This window comes from Epinephelus lanceolatus, chromosome 13, assembly GCF_041903045.1.
Source record: "Epinephelus lanceolatus isolate andai-2023 chromosome 13, ASM4190304v1, whole genome shotgun sequence".
NCBI lineage: Eukaryota > Metazoa > Chordata > Actinopteri > Perciformes > Serranidae > Epinephelus > Epinephelus lanceolatus.
In genome coordinates this window covers 33319710-33337712 of record NC_135746.1, presented here as the reverse complement: position 1 = coordinate 33337712, position 18003 = coordinate 33319710, and the positions used below count along the sequence as shown (strand labels likewise).

The 18003-nt window shown below is 41.2% G+C and overlaps 1 protein-coding gene across 1 annotated transcript; it reads left to right on the top strand.

Moving 5' to 3' along the window:
* The first annotated feature begins 9034 nt into the window (after positions 1–9034).
* On the top strand, positions 9035–17276 carry LOC117271093 (hairy/enhancer-of-split related with YRPW motif protein 2-like). Its single transcript, XM_033649194.2, has 5 exons — positions 9035–9650; positions 12773–12851; positions 12938–13021; positions 14452–14533; positions 15446–17276. Exons 1-5 carry the CDS (start codon positions 9565–9567, stop codon positions 16144–16146), a joined length of 1032 nt encoding a protein of 343 aa, XP_033505085.2. The 5' UTR covers positions 9035–9564; the 3' UTR covers positions 16147–17276.
* Positions 17277–18003: the final 727 nt, after the last annotated feature.

Below are 18003 nucleotides of genomic sequence, written 5' to 3'. Positions count from 1 at the left end.
GTGTTTTTGGACCAAACAGTTTTGGTGACTCCCTGACAGAAACTGTGCACTGCTGTGCTTCCCCAAGACTACATACCTTCAAGGGTTTTCTTCTGTTTCCATTTGCACAGCCAATAAGAGCATTGAAGTGACATATTGTAAGCCATCCAGCAGTGATATAGCAACATCACTTTTAATTTGACAAATCAAAATCGTGTTGTATTTTCCATGTCAGATGTATGCTTAGTAAACTTCACTGTTGGTCCATTTGTCCCCCTTTCGTCAATTTTGTCTTCCATCATTGTCTGTTGTTTACATGGCTAATGGGTTTTTAAAAATGGCAGTTGTTACATTGGCTGTGTTCGACTGATCAACACACACTTGTGTCACTCATGGTTCCACTTGTGCCGGGAGGGTACCTACTCTGAAACAGGAACCAAAAAAGACCCTCAGAACGGTGTTTGAAGAGAAGAACTAGGATCATTTCCTGTTAAAGAATAAAAAGAGGAGTTCTTCAGGTGCTTTCACACCTGTAGTTGGGTTCATTTGGCCGACACCAGAGGGAAAAAAATGATACATTTTTGCTTTTTAGTTTTGATTCGGTTCCTGTTCATATTGACTTTTTGCAAACAAACCAAGAGGAGTAAACATGAAGTTCTACTGACTGACAGGTAACTTGTTTATTGGACCGGTTTGGCTTTTGTCATTCTGCATCATCAGTGCATATCTCACATCACAGATGAACCCCTCCAGAGTCTTTTTGGAAACAGACCCACCTTTTCTAGCTGTCTCCATTTCGTTGTTTGGGCCACACCAAGGTTCAATTAACAGCTTTCACAACAGCCCAAACAAACCGTACTAACCACGCAGATGGACCTGACTTTGTTCAAATTAAACCTGTTATGTGTGAAAGCACCCTAAAACTATGAAAAAATTCCTTGGGTCTGAAAACACCTATAGAGCAATTAGTGTTCACCTGTTAATCAGTAACATTTATGACCTATTTTACACTTGTTCTGTTGTCTGACAGCAGAAACTGAAAATTGTGTAAATGAAACAACCGTATTATGAATTAATCAGCATTAAAATACAGTAAAGCTGAACACAGAGAGCAGGAGGGAGGTGAACAGAAGTTTAACCAGCTGAGATTCAGCAGAATAATCTGCTGAACACAAGTGACAGTTTTTGGCAGACTGAAAAAGTACACAGGAGAAGAGATTTAACCCTTCTGCTATCGCTCTGATGTAAATAGAGATCTTTAAGAGAAGTAGGGATGCATACACTGTATTATAGATTTACGAGTCTCTGCAAAATTCCCTTTCATACTGTGGTTAAATAAATAAAAGCTAATTACTGTCCAGGAGGTCACAACCTGTGCAAAGAGGATGCATGTCATCTGAAATATATACAGTACATGATTCATAGTAAAGAGGCTAAAACTTAAAAACCACTGTGATGTTCCTCTGACCGCTGCAGCTGGAATCCATCTGTGAAGATGTGAAAAATATTCATTTATTTTAAAACTTAAAATGTGAAATATGAGTGATGTTTCTGAGAGTCTGAGGCCTGGCCACATTAAAAATATTATTATAAACTGAGGGGACTTTCCCAGCAGCTCTGCTCTCAGACAACACACATATGAAGATAAAGTGCTGGGAGAATTGGGGGAGTTGGAGATCAGCTGACTGTGTGTGTGTGTGTGTGTGTGTGTGTCAGGGAGAGTCTGAGATGGGCGAGCAGGTCTTTCCCACACCCACTTTCTCTCTTTAGAATGTGCCACAAACGTCAACACACACACACACACACACACACACACAGGCTGCGGCCCCCCATCAGTGGAACGTGTGGGGTCAGGAGGGCTACAATGAGCCGGGTCACGTTCCTGAAGAGGAGAATGTCTGCAGGCAGTTGAACCAGGAGACTGATCTGGGGTCGGCAGTTCTCTCAAAGTTAAATCAACGTTCCTGTATTTTATTTGCTGTTTCAACACTGTCATGTAACTGCCAGCGATACTGCAGCAGAAACAAAGATGCAACCTCCTCATTCATGTCATAAGATCACAAAAAAAATGCAGAGTTGTCTGTAAGTTCTTGGTTTAACATTTGCCATAGTACAGCTGATCGTCATCAGGTAACATGATGCATTAGTCAATCTCCAGCAAGCAAATGCACTTTAAACATTATATAGGGATTTAGTTTATTCAGTTAATCTTTTATCATTAATAACTTGTTAATGTAACCCTGTTTTCTTGGTTGGTGGCGTTCTCTAGTCCCTCTGGCCTGTGGGATATGAGCATCAGGGCTGGTTATTGTTTAAAAAATAACGATACCAGTACCAATACCAGTAAATGTAAATACTAATAATGATACTAATACTGATAGAGTATCTCTTTTAATACCTTTTATTTCCACTTCATCGATACCCATCATGTGAATGGAGGCATTCAGCTGCGTAAAATGCCACTAAAAGCCACATTTTGGTGGCATGTCAGCACACTGAACTGCCATCTCTGTCAAATACACTGGGTTATAGCTGCTGCAGCTGTGGTCCCATCACATGTCACATTAAACTGACATCTGCGGTGACTGCAGTGATACAGAGTGTGTGTGTGTGTCAGAGCCTTCCTGAGGTGAGATGAAGGCTGAACAGGACGTCAGAGGGAAAAATGGAGCTCCCACTGCAAACACCAACTCTCACACATAGAGAGAGGCCATTATCTTTTTCAGTGACAGGTGGTGAAGGTGATGAAAAACATGGAGGTTTAGGTGTTATCTGTTTTTATAATACTGGGAATAAACCAGGGCTCTAAAGCACCTGCAGAAGCATCGGCATGTTGCTGCGTCCTCAGGTTACAAAACTTTCCTCCAACAGAAAGCCGAGAAAATAAAGAATTAAAATTTTCCTTTGCCAAGTTTTTGCAAATTTCACAGGGGTAAAAGAGAACACACACACACACAGCCAGCAGCCCTCCTGTGTTATAAAAGCATTTTACTCTGTGTGAATTTCCAGACTGGGTGTTGCCTTTCATAAGTTCAAACCAGAGGACGACTGCGCAAATGAGATAACAAACAACTGAAGGAAATCTACAGCACTTCTATTTCTCATAACTACACAACGAAACAATAAACAAACATCAACAATTTTGCCAAAATGAGTGTGAATTTAAGACCTCTACGTGAACCTGTGTGTGTGTGTGTGTGTGTGTGTGTGTGTGTGTGTGTGTGTGTGTGTGTGTGTCCTGGTGTTAACAGACTCTAGGGTCAAAGCTGTGATTGGAGGTGTGTTGTTGGTGACAGGTATGCTCCACACATATTACAGATTCCCAAGGGTTCCCACTTGCTGTTGAGTGTGTGTTGACGTGTTTGGAGATTACAGCACCCCACATCCTTCTTCACTGCTGAGAACTCTTCCTCCACTCTCCGTTCTTCTTCTTCTCTGATAAAATAAAGGACTATGAAGCATTCTGCATTAAGGTTAAAGAGTCTATTTTACACAATGATGGCTCAAAAGAACCATCTGATTTATTCAAATTAGCAGCAGTGGAACAAAGACCTGAATTAGTACCAACTTTTGGTTTTGCACACGACAGAATAGTTAGTTAACAGATTGAAAGCAGTTTCACACCAAGTATGGATTTTTGTCCATATGATTTGCATTGAAAAATTCTAAAAACAGATTTTTTTGTTGGTTTTATGAATGCTTGCACAGCCCATTAAAATATTCCGACAGGCCTCCATTTCAGCAGAAATATATGTTCGACCAATTAATTCATTTGTTTCAGCTGATGTCACACCTCCAGGTCATAGCTACTGTAGCTTGATGCAAAAATGGGGAACATCTTATCAGTTGGTTTCTCAGCACCCAATTTGTTTTTTTTAAAGATATTTTTTGGGGCTTTTTAGCCTTTAATGGATAGGACAGACAAGCGTGAAAGGGGGAGAGAGAGAGGGAGTGACATGTAGCAAACAGAGCCACAGGCTGGAGTCAAACCCGGGCCGCTGCGGCAACAGCCTTGTACATGGGGCGCCTGCTCTACCACTAAGCCATCAGCGCCTCCAGCACCCAATTTGTACGGCAAACACAGTGCAAACTACTGCAACAACCAAATAAAGGACGATATGGCTTGAGATTGCCAAGCAGCTGCTAACGTCATGCTGGTCACAGAACAGTGTGAGCCACAAGAGCTAGCATCAGCATCAGATCTGGGTTCCAATTATTTTATATATTGTGTAGTTAACATTAGCCCCTTAGACATTTCTGCTGTGTGGAGACACTCATTGGGCCTCATTCACAGAATGTGTGGAACATGGACCACAGCAAAGTGAACATTTCACATCAGATCCAGAGTGCATGTGCTGTCCAAACACACAGGTCTCTCTGTAATGTGAAAGGATGATTTGGGAATTGTTAATAAAAAATCATTACCACTAACACCTGCAGGTTTCCTTCACCACAACAAGAGGCTACATCTTCAAACAACAGACATCCATACAGTCTGTGGGAGTGCATTAAAGGCAGGTGATGAAGGCTGAAAATTTGTCTTCACACCCTACACATGCACACAAACACACACACACACACACACACACACACACACACACACACACACACACACACACACACAAACACTGACCTTTACACACTCCAGTATGCCCTTGTTCTGATATGTTCCAGTTAATTTTGTTCTGTTTGAAGGTGCTCTGACCTCCAAAATCTCTCATCTTAAAGGCACACTCCAATCTTTATGGAAATATATGCTATTTGTTGTCTGGACTTATATAAGGACCAATATCAATCTAATCATCTAATTTCTGTGTGTTCAGCAGACTTGCTGTGTTTAGCTTAGCTTTGCACAATGAAAGTCTTGACGTCTGATGGAAATTGCTTTTATCAAGTGTAAAACAGCTTATATACAACATATGAAACACAAGACAGAGAGACAGTTTTCTTTAAAGTTATACTATGCAGGACTTTCCTTAAAAACAATGTACGGACTTATACAGAAGTAATCCCTCTCAGTCTTCACCTGTGACTCTCCAGCAGTGTGTGGTGGTGTATTTATCTGCAGAGACCCTGCCCCCCGCTTGTATTTCTTATTTTCTTCTTATTTTGCTGGGTTTGAGATGTTCTTGGGGACAGGTGAGGTCAGGACCTCATGAAAAATGTAGCACCCATCTACCAGACTGATAGCAGCACTCATCTGAAAGGAAGCTTCGAAATTTGCTGACACAGCATTGAAAAGACGCAAATATTGAAAATCTTGGGTTGAAATTTACTTTTGATGATAGAGTTTACAGACAGCAGCCGACAACTCCTGCATAAGTATACATTTACCTTTTCCTTTTTACCAAAAGGAATCAGCAAATTCCATGTCAATTGAGAATGAATGATATTCATGGTTGCATTAAGTGGCGACTCACTGGATTCTTAACCAGATTTGGTGCATCACAAGACTTTTATGCGGCGAGAAAGATTTGCAAAGAAATGTGTCACCTGTCAATCACCTCTGTGCTGGCGAGCTATGCAAGAAACCATCAGGCAATCAAAAACACTGATAACAGCAACTGAATCTAAAACTCAATCAATTGTGACAACTGTTTTTAAAGTATATTCAGGGTTCATGTTTTACTTCAGTAGAAAGACAGGTGGTGGAGATGAGGGAAAGCCGAGAGATGATGACATCATGAAAAACATCCCAACATTACTCCAAGCAGGGATTTTGTAATAACACAGGGGTCTTGACTCGCCTGGTAAGACCATCCTGATGATGTGAGCTAAACATTCTGTTTCACTCTCTGCCTCAGCCTGAACTGATGCCCCAAACTCTTTCATTGGGCGGGAGTACTCACCTTGACAGACACACTCCTTCAGACAATCAGTGTAACAAAACAACAAAGAAACATCTTCATAACCAACAGAGCCAGCTGACAAATCAAGCTTCTGCCAAATCCAGTCGGGAGAACAGTGAAAATCTCTTTTCCTTCAAGAAACTCTGTGAGGGCATACTCTTGTTCTTGTTTAATTGTTGTTATTGACTCTATTTCCGCAATAACCTCACATATTGCTGTGTTTTTTCTACTAACGTTAGAGTCAGCGCTTGTTGCTTCAGGAGCCACCATTGCTGTTCTGCAAGCTGCAGCCTGCATTTTACATCATCAACTGAAACGCAGTCCCTGATTGGCTGCTAAAGTTGTCAGCTGCCGTGCAGATCCCTGATTGGGCCTGAGTAGATTTTAATTTCTGAATACAATGTGGGGCAACACCAACTCCAGACTGATACAGAGAGTCAAACAGAATGCTGAGCTCACATGATCAGGATGGTTTTACCAGGCTAGGTCTTGACCCTGAGCCACCAGGATGCCCCAAGAAGATGAATTGAATCTGAAGTAGAATCTGTAGTCAGCAACAACAACTACAAGCCTTTCCTTCATGTTAGTCATCGATGGATCAGTACAAAGAGTCCCATAAAAACGTGTTTATACACAGCATGCAAAATGTTTTGAAATCCAAAGACACTCTTTTTATGAGAATGATCATGTTTAATTATGCTGAGAAGAAAAGCTTATCGTAGGACAAAGATCTGAATTTAAAATCTGGATTGCTGGTCAGCCACAGGAACTGTGAGGCTCTCCTCCACTTTAGTTCTTTAGTTGTTGTGAGGTTCAGTTTTGCAGCTGCACATTTAGCAGACAGGTCAGTTTTAAAGAGTAATGTCTGACTTAAAACTTTCAAGCTGCTCGGAGCTCTGATAAAACAAAAGTTTCTGTACAGGAGATAAAACGTGTAAAAGAGAGAGAATAACACCTCAGTCAATCAAGAAAAGATTTGTGTGTGTGTGTGTGTGTGTGTGTGTCTGTGTGTTAGACCTCCTGTGGGAACGAGGGGTTGAAAGATGTGAGGTCTGAGGCGTCTTAGCGACGGATGGGCAGCGAACACGTCTAACTGAGAATAATACATAACTTCCTCCCATTTTCTCTCTCTAAACACACACACACACACACACACACACACAGACCTTGCAGTCATGCTCTCTTTTTATCAAAGGATCTCCAACTCCCGGCTCCGTACTCCAGCCTGATGCTTCCCAAGATACTATACCCTCCTCACACACACACACACACACACACACACACACACACACACTCCTCTCTCGACACTCAGTGATTCCTTTTATCTGACGGCCCTGCTTGTCCTCCATGACCCCTGACACTATACCATCAACACACACTCTCAGAAACACACACACCTGAATTTCTGTCCATACATACATGTCAAAGACATAGAAACTAACTGAGTCCACTTCCTCCGTTATTGTACTTAAGCACAGTTTAGAAGTTTTCTCAGATGTTATTTACTTTGGGAGACAGGACATCTCTCCAGCCACGATAAAATGATGACATTGCTGTAACCGCCATGAAGACATTACTTATAACTGGACTACTTGATGAACCGTCCTCTGGTCTACTGTTGGTAAAGATAAGTGGAAAACATATGAGAGAAACTATAGTGATACAGAGGACTGAGGCCCCATCAGAGCTGACGTTGACCAGAGAGAGAACTGAGTCCTGTGAACTGAGAATGTGGACACACAAAGAACTGAGTCTCATTTTAGTTGGTCCACTTTTTGGTCCACTGGAACTGAAGACTGAGTTCAGTTCACTTTAAAAGGACTATATGTGTTTAGAGTTGAGCGAATGAGAGGGTGCTGACAAGCCTAAGTTATCAGCTGGCAGAAGAAAGAGCAGGTAGTTGGTGGGAAGGTGAATGTGTGTGTAGCTGCATTATGATTCCTACATTAAATCTTTGTATTGCAAAAAAGATTAGCAGGTGTGAAAAGACAGTCGCCTGTGTGTGGGTGTGTGTGTGTGTGTGTGTGTGCGTGCACGCCTCTCCTCACACGATGATTGGGTTTCAGCGTACACAGGCAAGAGCTGTGGGAACGTATGACAGACACACACACAGACACACAGACACACAGACACACACACACACACACACACTATATTTGTCTCTCTCTGTCACTTTAGACGCAGGACACACAAACAATCCCTTGAAGTGATGTGGCAGTGATGCTATGTGAGGATGCTAACACAGCATCACTCCACTCATTGGCTTCAGGAGTCCTGTGTTGTACAAGTGGGAGTTTCAGCCTCATGATGTTGATAGAGGGAAAGTCATGGGATCACCATAATCATTCAGGTTCATTAATCTGTCCAATAGTTGCTGAGATATTTATATCTGTGGCAATATAGTGAACCAGCTTAGAGGCTGTCAGTGATGTGAAAGTATTTTAATGTTTTACTTAAGTATATGTAGCAATACTTCACAGTAAAGATAATCCACTGCAGTTCTTACATTCAAAATACTGAAGAAGTATTAGCAGCAAAACATACTGATAAGTACTCACGAGGCAGCAGAATGACTCCTGTCAGTGTAACACTATATTATTCCATCATTATTAGGTATGTATTATTATGTAAGCAGCATTTTATTTTTTTGCTGGTCAAAATTAAGAAAAATGTAACTATACAATTACAGTAAGTTTGTGAACACATTAAATCACAGTATTGTGCAAGAGCACTGACAACACATTAAGCTGATATTTATTTCACAATTTCATCTTCATGTTCTGTCAGTCTGAAGAGTGCGAGAAGGTGAGGAGAAGGGGTGAGATGAGCTCAGGGGGTTCAGAGGAGCAGCTGTAAAGTTAAAGTAAAGAGAATTGGTGTAGAGTTGACATACTGGATGTGTTCAGCTTCACTGCAGCAGTCTCAGTCTGAAACCTGTTGCATTATATAATTGAATGTCAGATGTGGCCTCATTCCCATGCACACACACACACACACACACACACACACACACGCGCCGTCTGAACCAGACAGGCGGTATTATCAGGAGAGGAGGACCAGCCCTGCCGAGACTGCACAAATCTTCCATCTCAAATTTGTGTGTCCACTAAGTGTGTGTGTGTGTGTGTGTGTGTGTGTGTGTGTGGCTCCCAGCTCCGTGGGAAAGCTCTAGCAGAGGAGGAGAAGGAGGAGGAGGACAAACCGGTCAGCAGTCCAGTCTGCACTTGCCACTTGCCCTGGACTATTCACAGGACACACACTGCTGAAAAAACTCCTGGAAGCTTCAGATAAAAAAAAACATGCTGATGTCGAATTTTTTCACGAGTCATTTTTTGGGGGATCAGTCATTTCACAGTTCTGCAAGAGGAGAAACTTCTGTGGCTTTCTGGGAACCAAACTAACCTGCAACTTCATCAACCTCTGGATTAAAGAAAACCCCAAAATCTCTCTAAATCTTCTATAATATTCCTGTAAGACTATATAACTCATCAGTGTCCCTCAGCAGTGCCTGTATGGTGGATTATAGCGTTTTCATTTCACTCCAGGACTTCTGTAATGTCCTTAAACATTTCCGCAGTGTCCCTGTAGCTGCAGTGGCATTTATATATTCATTAATCCTCTAAATATGTTATAGGAATTTAAAGGGCTTTTTTTTTTGTTCAGAGGTGAAGAAACTTTATTTTGAGCTTTAATAAATGTGCATGAGACAGACGGCTCTCACCACCATCCATGCACCATGAAGCGGCCGTGTGAGGACAGCAGCTCGGCGGACAGTGATGTGGAGGAGACCATCGATGTGGGCAGTGAGAGCATTTATCCAGGGTGAGTCAGGAGGAGAATGCAGTTCTTGATCACATTTTCCAATAAAAAGCTTCAGTGGCTTATCAATGTTTAAATCCACCTAAAAACATTTGTTTATATTAACTGTAAGTTATGCTGAAGGAAAAGCTCGACCATATTGACATTCTTAAACTTCAGAGGTGAAGTTTATGAAAAAATGTCTGGCTTGTAAATTTTTAATGGTATCATTTCAAAATATCCTTAAACCTCTTAGCCTGAGGCCTTTTTAGTGTATATAAAAAATGGTAATGTCAAAAAATATCAAAATTAAAAAGAAATTATATATTATTCTGTATCTGTAGAATACACAGTAAACAAATAATACTGTTTATTACATTTCACTGTTAATTGAATATTCTGTACTGCCATTATTGAATAAATGAAAAACAAAACAAACAAATAAACAAAATATAAATCAAATCAGTTTATGAAGTAAAATCTGCAAGGTCCCTTTCAGATTTCAGTTTTTAACAAGTCCCCAAATGACCAGGTGGAATCAATGTGTAGAGAAAACAGATTACAGTGGGATATCTACTGTATTTATGCTTTTAATATTTAAAGGTAAAGTCCAACCTGAGACAAACTGTTATATCATCAGTCTGTGATGTTCATTTGTAATTTTGGAAAGAAGTATTTCAGTCCATCAACCTGCCTTCCCTGCTTTGACTTTACTTATTAGCCCCTTTTACACCGCCAGATTTTCTGCGAATGTTGGGCCGTCTTGCCGGCAAGCTGCGAGTGTTTAGACACACAGAGCCGGATTGGTGAGTTGATCCGAGGTGCCCGATTTTCCGCCTCGTAGGGTAGTCATATTGGCAGAACCCTTTTAGTTTAAACAGGCCGAGGCGGCCTTCGGCAACGGAAGGGGCTGTTGATGACTTGTGGGAGGAGCTGTTGATGACGCTGCACGTGCAACCCACTGGCGGTGGATAAACAGGAAACAGCAACGCAAACCTGACAGACACTGTAAAGATGAGCAACTGGGGAGACAAGGAATTGCGCGCCCTCCTTGCCCTCGTAAACAAAGAGGCCATCAACCGTCAGGTGACGGGAACGGTGAAGAACAGGCCGACTTACGAGAGAATCGCCAAAGGACTGACTAGCCGTGGCTTCCCTCCCATGTCACTGTTTACGTCACACGCTGAGCTACACGTTTTGTTACTTGTTCATGCCCCCCATTGCCCCGAAAAAGGCACATTGTGTATAAACAAAAGTAGGTAGGCGGCATTTTGCCACACTCCCCGATTTTGTTTTTATACTGCCAATGCTGAAAGAAGACTGATTGGGCTTTCCTGCAAAATTGCACAATTCCTGTTTAAAAAGGGCTACTGACTTGCTACATGTCCTACAGTTCCCACAATCCCATTCAACAACCTCCTTCTGATCTTTTACTAAAGAATACCACAGTGTGAAAATACTGTATCACAAGGAAAAGTCCCGTACTAAAAATAATACTTAGAGAAAGAAATGTGCATTATCATTATAAATTGATACAGAAAATATATAAACTGATAAAAATCTTCTAGAAATTATGTTTTCTGGTTGAGGACCCCAAAATCCCCCATTTTATATTTTAAAATGGAACCTACACCATTTGAGATCGGCACTTGAATAAGTGGGAGAATGGAATTTTGTGTGTGTGTGTGTGTGTGTGTGTGTGTGTGTGTGTGTGTGTGTGTGTGTGTGTGTGTGTGTGGAAAAAGTGATGCAGTAATGAACATAGGAAATCAAACTGTGGTCATTTTTGTTTCATGCTCTTCTTCTCTTAGAGTATGAATTGCTCACTGTGTCCACTTCTTGGATGTGTTTTTTTTTTTTTTGAGGAACAAATTAATCAAGAAGAAGGGAATAGAGCCACATTTCATCTCTGCAAAATGTCAGACTTAGGAAAAAAAGATGACACTGAAACATTTACTGCTGATATTTTAAGACATTTGCCTTTACTTGAGTGAAGTGTTACTTAAGTAAGGGTACAGAAGTACTATCAACAAAATGCACTTTAAGTATCAAAAACAAAAGTAGCCATCATGCATCATGCCTTTTACATTCCAGCCGATATTCTCTAAGTTACCTAATTAATGAAGACGGACAGGTGTGAACTAATACTGATGAAGTAGCCTATCTTATAGTGGAGTTTGTATTGTAAACCAGGCTGCACTGGAAATTATCTTTGCCCAAGATGATCATATTTCCTTAATGCTACAAGTGACTAAAGCTGTCAGATTAATGTAGTGAGGTAAAGAAAAGTACAATATTTGACTCAGACATGTAGTGCAGTAAAAGTCAACACATTGTCATTCCGACCTCGTCACATATTGACATTTGGTTATAGACTTTCCACGTCCACATACGACATGCAAGGTACCCAAGGTCAAGTTCTGCCTTTTACATGCATTGTCTTCTTTCAAGATACACCTCCATTTTCACAGGAAATTTACCATTTACATGCAGTCTCTTTCAAAATAAACGCACTACATCAGCACAACACTGTGAATTGACGTTTTTTTTTCCTTCAACAACAAAAACACGTGGTTAGGTTTGGGAAAAGGAACAGGATTTGGCTTTAAAATCTTAAGGGACACGAACACCGCTCTCTTTGGTGGGAGTTCATGTTTGTTGGACCCATCCACCACCCATCCCAGTTGGACTTTCGCAGCCTTAACTTTCATCCTTGTCCTGCTGTGTTTCTCCTCTCTGATGCTGCTGGGCGCCATTTAACTATAATGGCGTGTCATGCCGATGTTAAAGAACGCCTCTTTTTCTTGGTTTCTGACAAGTCCCTGCCCAAGGGTCGGATTTCAGATGACTTCAGAGTGAGACCGGGCTCTAAAAGCATCAAGGAGCATAAATGGAAATAATCAAGAAGAGTACAAGTAGCCTTTGTCTAAATTGTCCTTCATTACAGCTCTTGAGTAAATTAAGTTACATCCCACCGCTGACATTTTGTGATATCTGGAATAACCTCCTCAATAAACAAAAAAACTGGAAATTAATCTTTAGTTAAACATTTTCTGAATTTCAGTCTCTGATAAATCACTACTGCTCAGTTTGAGGTCATATGTGGTTATTTAATGCACTGATTCACTTATTATTTAACTTCTCAGGCACATGAAGGTGTCCTTTACAAGATGTGGATCACCGACCACGACCACTCAAGTGATGGCGAGGAAAAAGCGCAGAGGGGTAAAGTTATTTTTTGTATGATTAAGTTTAAATGTTTACAATTTAGAGACAATTTGAGGTTTTTACTGTTTTCATTTGTTTGTCAGATTATCGAGAAGAGACGCAGAGACAGAATCAACAACAGTCTGTCCGAGTTACGGAGGCTCGTCCCCAAAGCGTTTGAGAAGCAGGTGACAATCTGTTTGTTTCTGTAGGACCACATGAGGTTCATCAGGGTTCTCACAGGGTCGAAACAGAACCATGCCTTTAAGTCAGTATCTCAAAGTGGTGTCACACAGGGGAGTGGACAACAGGGGAGGCAGTGAGACCTTAGACCTTTAACACCCAGTCAGAAAAGAAAGTAGTGAGCTGTCCTGGTTTTTACAAGAAACTTTCCCATTTGTCAATTTTCCCTTCGTACAAAATAAACATTTAATGCTAAATGGAGAACTAAGTACACCTATGAGAATGCATTATATTAACTAATGGAAAAAAAACGTTTGCTCCTAATTATGCAACCAAATTGCACAAATAAATGTTGGTATTTTACGTCCCTGCAAACCACAGATATGTTACATGTGTACATTTCATATCTTAAATTTGTAAGTTTCAAGTGTAGTCGAACTATTTAATGTTTCTCCATGATTCAATTTTCAATTCTATGTTTTAAAGATGCTGTGGCGAATGTGTGGTTGGGTTAAAAACCACTTAGGCTTAGGAAAAGGTCATGTTTTGGCTTAAAATACTTGGTTTTGTGACCAAAAACAGGGTTGAAAATGTCCAACAGCTTGTTAAAAATACCGAGTTTTGTGACCACAAACAGGGCTAGAAATGTCATGACATCTAGTTAAAAAATTGGTGGCTTAGTGGTAGAGCAGGCACCCCATGTACAAGGCTGTTGCTGCAGCAGCCCAGGTTCAACTCCAGCCTGTGGCCCTTTGCTGCATGTCACTCCCTCTCTCTCTCTCTCCCCCTTTCACACTTGTCTGTCCTATCAATTAAAGACCAAAATGTCCCAAAAAATATCTTAAAAAAAAAACCCAACGTATTTTGTGATCACGGACAGGGCTAGAAACGTCTTGACGTCTAGATAAAAATACCTGATCTTGTGACCACAAATGGGACTAGAAATGGTCTGACATTTTGTTTAAAATATCCAGTTTTAGGGCCACAAAAACAGCTGGAAATGTCTTGATGTGTAGCTAAAAAATACTCATTTTTGTTGTCTCTTGTTCTCGAGCAGTTGTCTGCTGCTTGGCAACCGACTCACCTCGGTATCATGCCATTTACCATCCCCTCCTCGTCCTGATGAGAAACTCAACTCATATGCTGTGCATGTAATCTGAATTACGTCACTTTAGAGATGTTGATATGATACATGAAACCTACAAATGTGAAGTTGGGGAAGTAGCTCTTCTTTCAGGCCAGTGATGTGTTAATCAGTGAATCCAGCTGCTGTTTTGGTTAATTAATTAATTAAAGTCTTATAAAACTGACATCACTGTTGAAGAGTATTTGGTTCTTTTCCTCAGTTGGGTGTTGCTTTCATGATTAAGAGCTGCTGAACCTGGTTGGACATGTTTGAGTACATCTTGCTTTAACTGTTGGTTTGTTTTGTCAGGGTTCATCTAAACTGGAGAAGGCAGAGATTCTCCAGATGACTGTGGACCATCTGAAGGTGTTGCAGACGACCGGCGGGAAAGGTAACCAGAATTAATCTTTTTTTCAGTATGTCCTGTTTATTCTCACGTATTCACTTGACAACACGGAAGTTGTACTGTGTTGGTCAGTCTGCTGTGGTCTTAACATGCGTTCAAGTGCAGCTTTTAAGAGATGATGTGAGGCGACGTGTCAGTCGTCTGTGTCAGCTCTCAGTCTGTAAAGTTAGTTTTGTCAGAGCATCAGTGAGTGGATGTGATGTGTCACTTAAACAGCACTCTGTGTGGTGTGTGTGACAGAGGGAGGTGGTGAGTCCATGGGAAAGCGCTGCAGGGATGAAAGCACCACTTGACCCTGAGGAGCACTGTTTGCTTTAATAAAGCTGGGGGTGGGGGCATCGGGGTGTTGGCTGTGTTCACGGGCCACCTCCCTGCAGCGTTTCTTTGGGTTTAACAGCAGTGGTGTGTAAAATCAGACAAAACAAACACAGAAAGTCAGTCACAGCAGAGAATAAATCATGTGTATCTTTTTTTTTTAACACAGCTAAACCTTCTGAAAATGTTTCACGACTTTTACGGAAATGACAGTTTCAGTTTCTTAACACAGTGAAGCAGATGGTTGCACCAATATTTAGAAAACAGATGAAATAATTTGACCTCACTGGCACATTTTTCCTTCATGGCCATGTTCAGTTTATGTTAGTAAAGATTCCCTCCAGACATGTTTGTGTCAAAGGTCAAGGGCCATCTAGTTACATTATATAAGATAGAAGGCAGACATCTCTACAGCAGATATCTCCAACACTGCAACTCACACCAAAACAATCTAGCTTGATAAACAGCACTACAGGTAAGAGGAAAAATATGTATTTTTGATTTTCAGATGAACTGTCCCTTTAAGGAAACTATATTGATATAAGATTCAGTATTTGACAATCTTTCTCTCTCTGTCTGTAGTTTATTTTGACGCCCACGCTCTCGCCCTGGACTTCCTGTCTCTGGGTTTCAGGGAGTGTGTGATGGAGGTTTCCCGCTACCTGAGTGCTGTGGAGGGCCTGGACTCTGGTGACCCTTTGCACTCCCGCCTCCTCTCCCACCTCACCTCCTGTTCCTCGCAGCGTGACGCCGCCACCTTCACCATGACTTCCCATTCGTCACATCAACACCAGCAGCTTCACCCTTTACCTCACCCCCTCCACCCCCATCACTGGGCGGCTGCGGTTGCAGCTGCGGCTGTGTTTCGACCTCTGCCAACTGCTGCAGCGCCGTACGAACTGACTGGGCTGTCTGTCTCTCAGGATGCTGGAGGAGGTGGAGCTCCCCAGAGGCTTGAAGAGCTGTCACAACAGAGTGTGGCCTCCTCCTTCTCTTCCCATGCAGACTCCCACACCTCCTCCTCTTCCTCATCTCTTGTGCTCCCCTGCGCCCCCACTCCTCTCTCCACCTCCCTCCTCTCCCTCTCGACTCCATTTCCCATCACCCTCCACAAAGGTTTTCCTATATTCCATCCATCCTCCTTCACCTCCACCATCACCAGCACTAGCCCTCCCATCTCCATCTCTTCCTCCTCTTCCTCCTCCTCGTCCTCCTCCCCCCAGACTCCTCACAGCAGTAGTAAACCCTACAGGCCATGGGGAACTGAGGTCGGAGCTTTCTGACTGTTTGACTGAACGATTTTGTTGCTGACTAACCTCTGACAGTTTTAACAGCCTGGAAAACTCTTTTACCACCGGTGAACAAAACAGTTATGAACCCACTTTCACTGACTGGTTTTAACACTCGGCTCAAACACTAACTCTGTTAACTTGTTAACTTCTGAGATGTTCTCTTTGCTGTTTTCTAAATGCTGATTTCACAGTGACCAGTTGGTCTACCTTTTTAATTTGTTGCCTTTTCTCTTTTTATTCAGCGTTACTGAACTGTTTTAACAGCGTTACAGTTGAACTGTTTTGTTTTCGCGTAAGGTTTTTGCCACTTGAACAAAGTTACACTCACTCACAAAAGTTGCTTTGAAATTAAAAACCAAAACTGTTTTGAAGAACCTTAATCTAAAACCTAAAATCCCTGTAGACTGGACCTTGACTGACCTCACTGACCTCACCAAAAAATGTATTTTTTTGACAGGAAGAAAAAGTAGAATAACGGCAGACTTTTTCTTTAAAACCTTCAGACCTTAAACGCCAGCCATGTGACCAAAAAGAAAGAACCAAAAAATCTGCCTGAGAGATTATCAATTCACTGGACTTTGATTGACTAACAAGCATGTTTTTGTTTTTTTTTTGAGTAGGATGACATGGTGCTACTGCAGACCTGCCAAAACCGGTACAGCCTCAGACAGATATTTGTTCAGTCTGGTGCAAACTGGGATGACGATTAACAAAATGATGATGGTGATTGAGTGTCCTTCAGTAACTGACAAACTGACTGAAATGGAACAATATTCAATTATAATAAACCCACTTTTCTTTTATTAATTGTGGTTTACTGTCACTGGATTTACCTTCTTTTTTTTTTACAATAAAAATGAACTATGTCACTGCTGTCATGAAAAATGCAGCTCTTATGATGTTTTTATGTTTTCTGAATAAACTTTACATTTTGGTTTATATGCTGATTTAACCTGGTTGTATTTTAAATCATTTGTTTTGCTTTTAAGTCTCAATCTGGACAAAAGCCAGACGCCTTGTCAGGTTCTGCCTTTTACATGTCTTGTCCTCTTTCAAAATACACCTCCGTTTTCACAGGAAATTTAACGTTTACATACTGTGTCTTTCAAAATAAACGCACGACTCAGTACAAGAACACAAACTGAAGTTTTCTTCCTCCAACAACTAACGCACATGGTTGGGTTTAGGAAAAAAAAGAGCAGGGTTTGACTTAATAATCTTACAGGGTGTGAACATCACTCTCCTGGATGAAAGTGGGACTTTGTTGGACCCATCCACGACCGTTTCACCCGCCCTAGTCAGACTTTCGCCACCTTTACTTTCCTTCTTTTCCTGCTGTTATTATGAGAATATGTAAGTATATTCATAATTTGTCAAATATGATAAAGCAAAACTGTTGAATTTCAACTACTAAGCTGCTGAAATGTTACAGATGCTCTGCAAACTATCTGTAGGCAGACTTTCCAAATTAAGTGTTACACTTTTTTTTTGCACGGTTTATCAATACGGCACATACTGATACATACATGTAGGTTCAAGGGAAAAAGATGTTAAGTTGGGGAACACCAGTGTACAGGTTTATGTGCAATGACAGAGTAATGTTCATTGTTATTCTAGAGAACAGGAAGTATAAAAGTTCTATTATAGATGATGGATCTGGTCCCTGATGATTTTTGATGTCATCAATCAAGACTTTGATTAGCCTTAAGGCTCAAATTCTGTCTCTCTGTTTGCAAACTCAAGTGGTTTACCATACAAACGCTGGTGTGTGTTTGCTCGGCACAAGCCATTTGTATCAGTGTCAGCTGAATTAACTAGGGGACACGGGTTTTAACACAGAATAGTCTG

Bases quoted from the DNA above. Each gene is read 5' to 3' on its own strand.
- LOC117271093 (XM_033649194.2), top strand. From the start codon at position 9,565: ATGAAGCGGCCGTGTGAGGACAGCAGCTCGGCGGACAGTGATGTGGAG. The intron at 12,852-12,937 runs GTAAAGTTATTT...TTTGTTTGTCAG, and splicing joins CGAGGAAAAAGCGCAGAGGG to ATTATCGAGAAGAGACGCAG. The intron at 14,534-15,445 runs GTAACCAGAATT...CTCTGTCTGTAG, and splicing joins GCAGACGACCGGCGGGAAAG to TTTATTTTGACGCCCACGCT.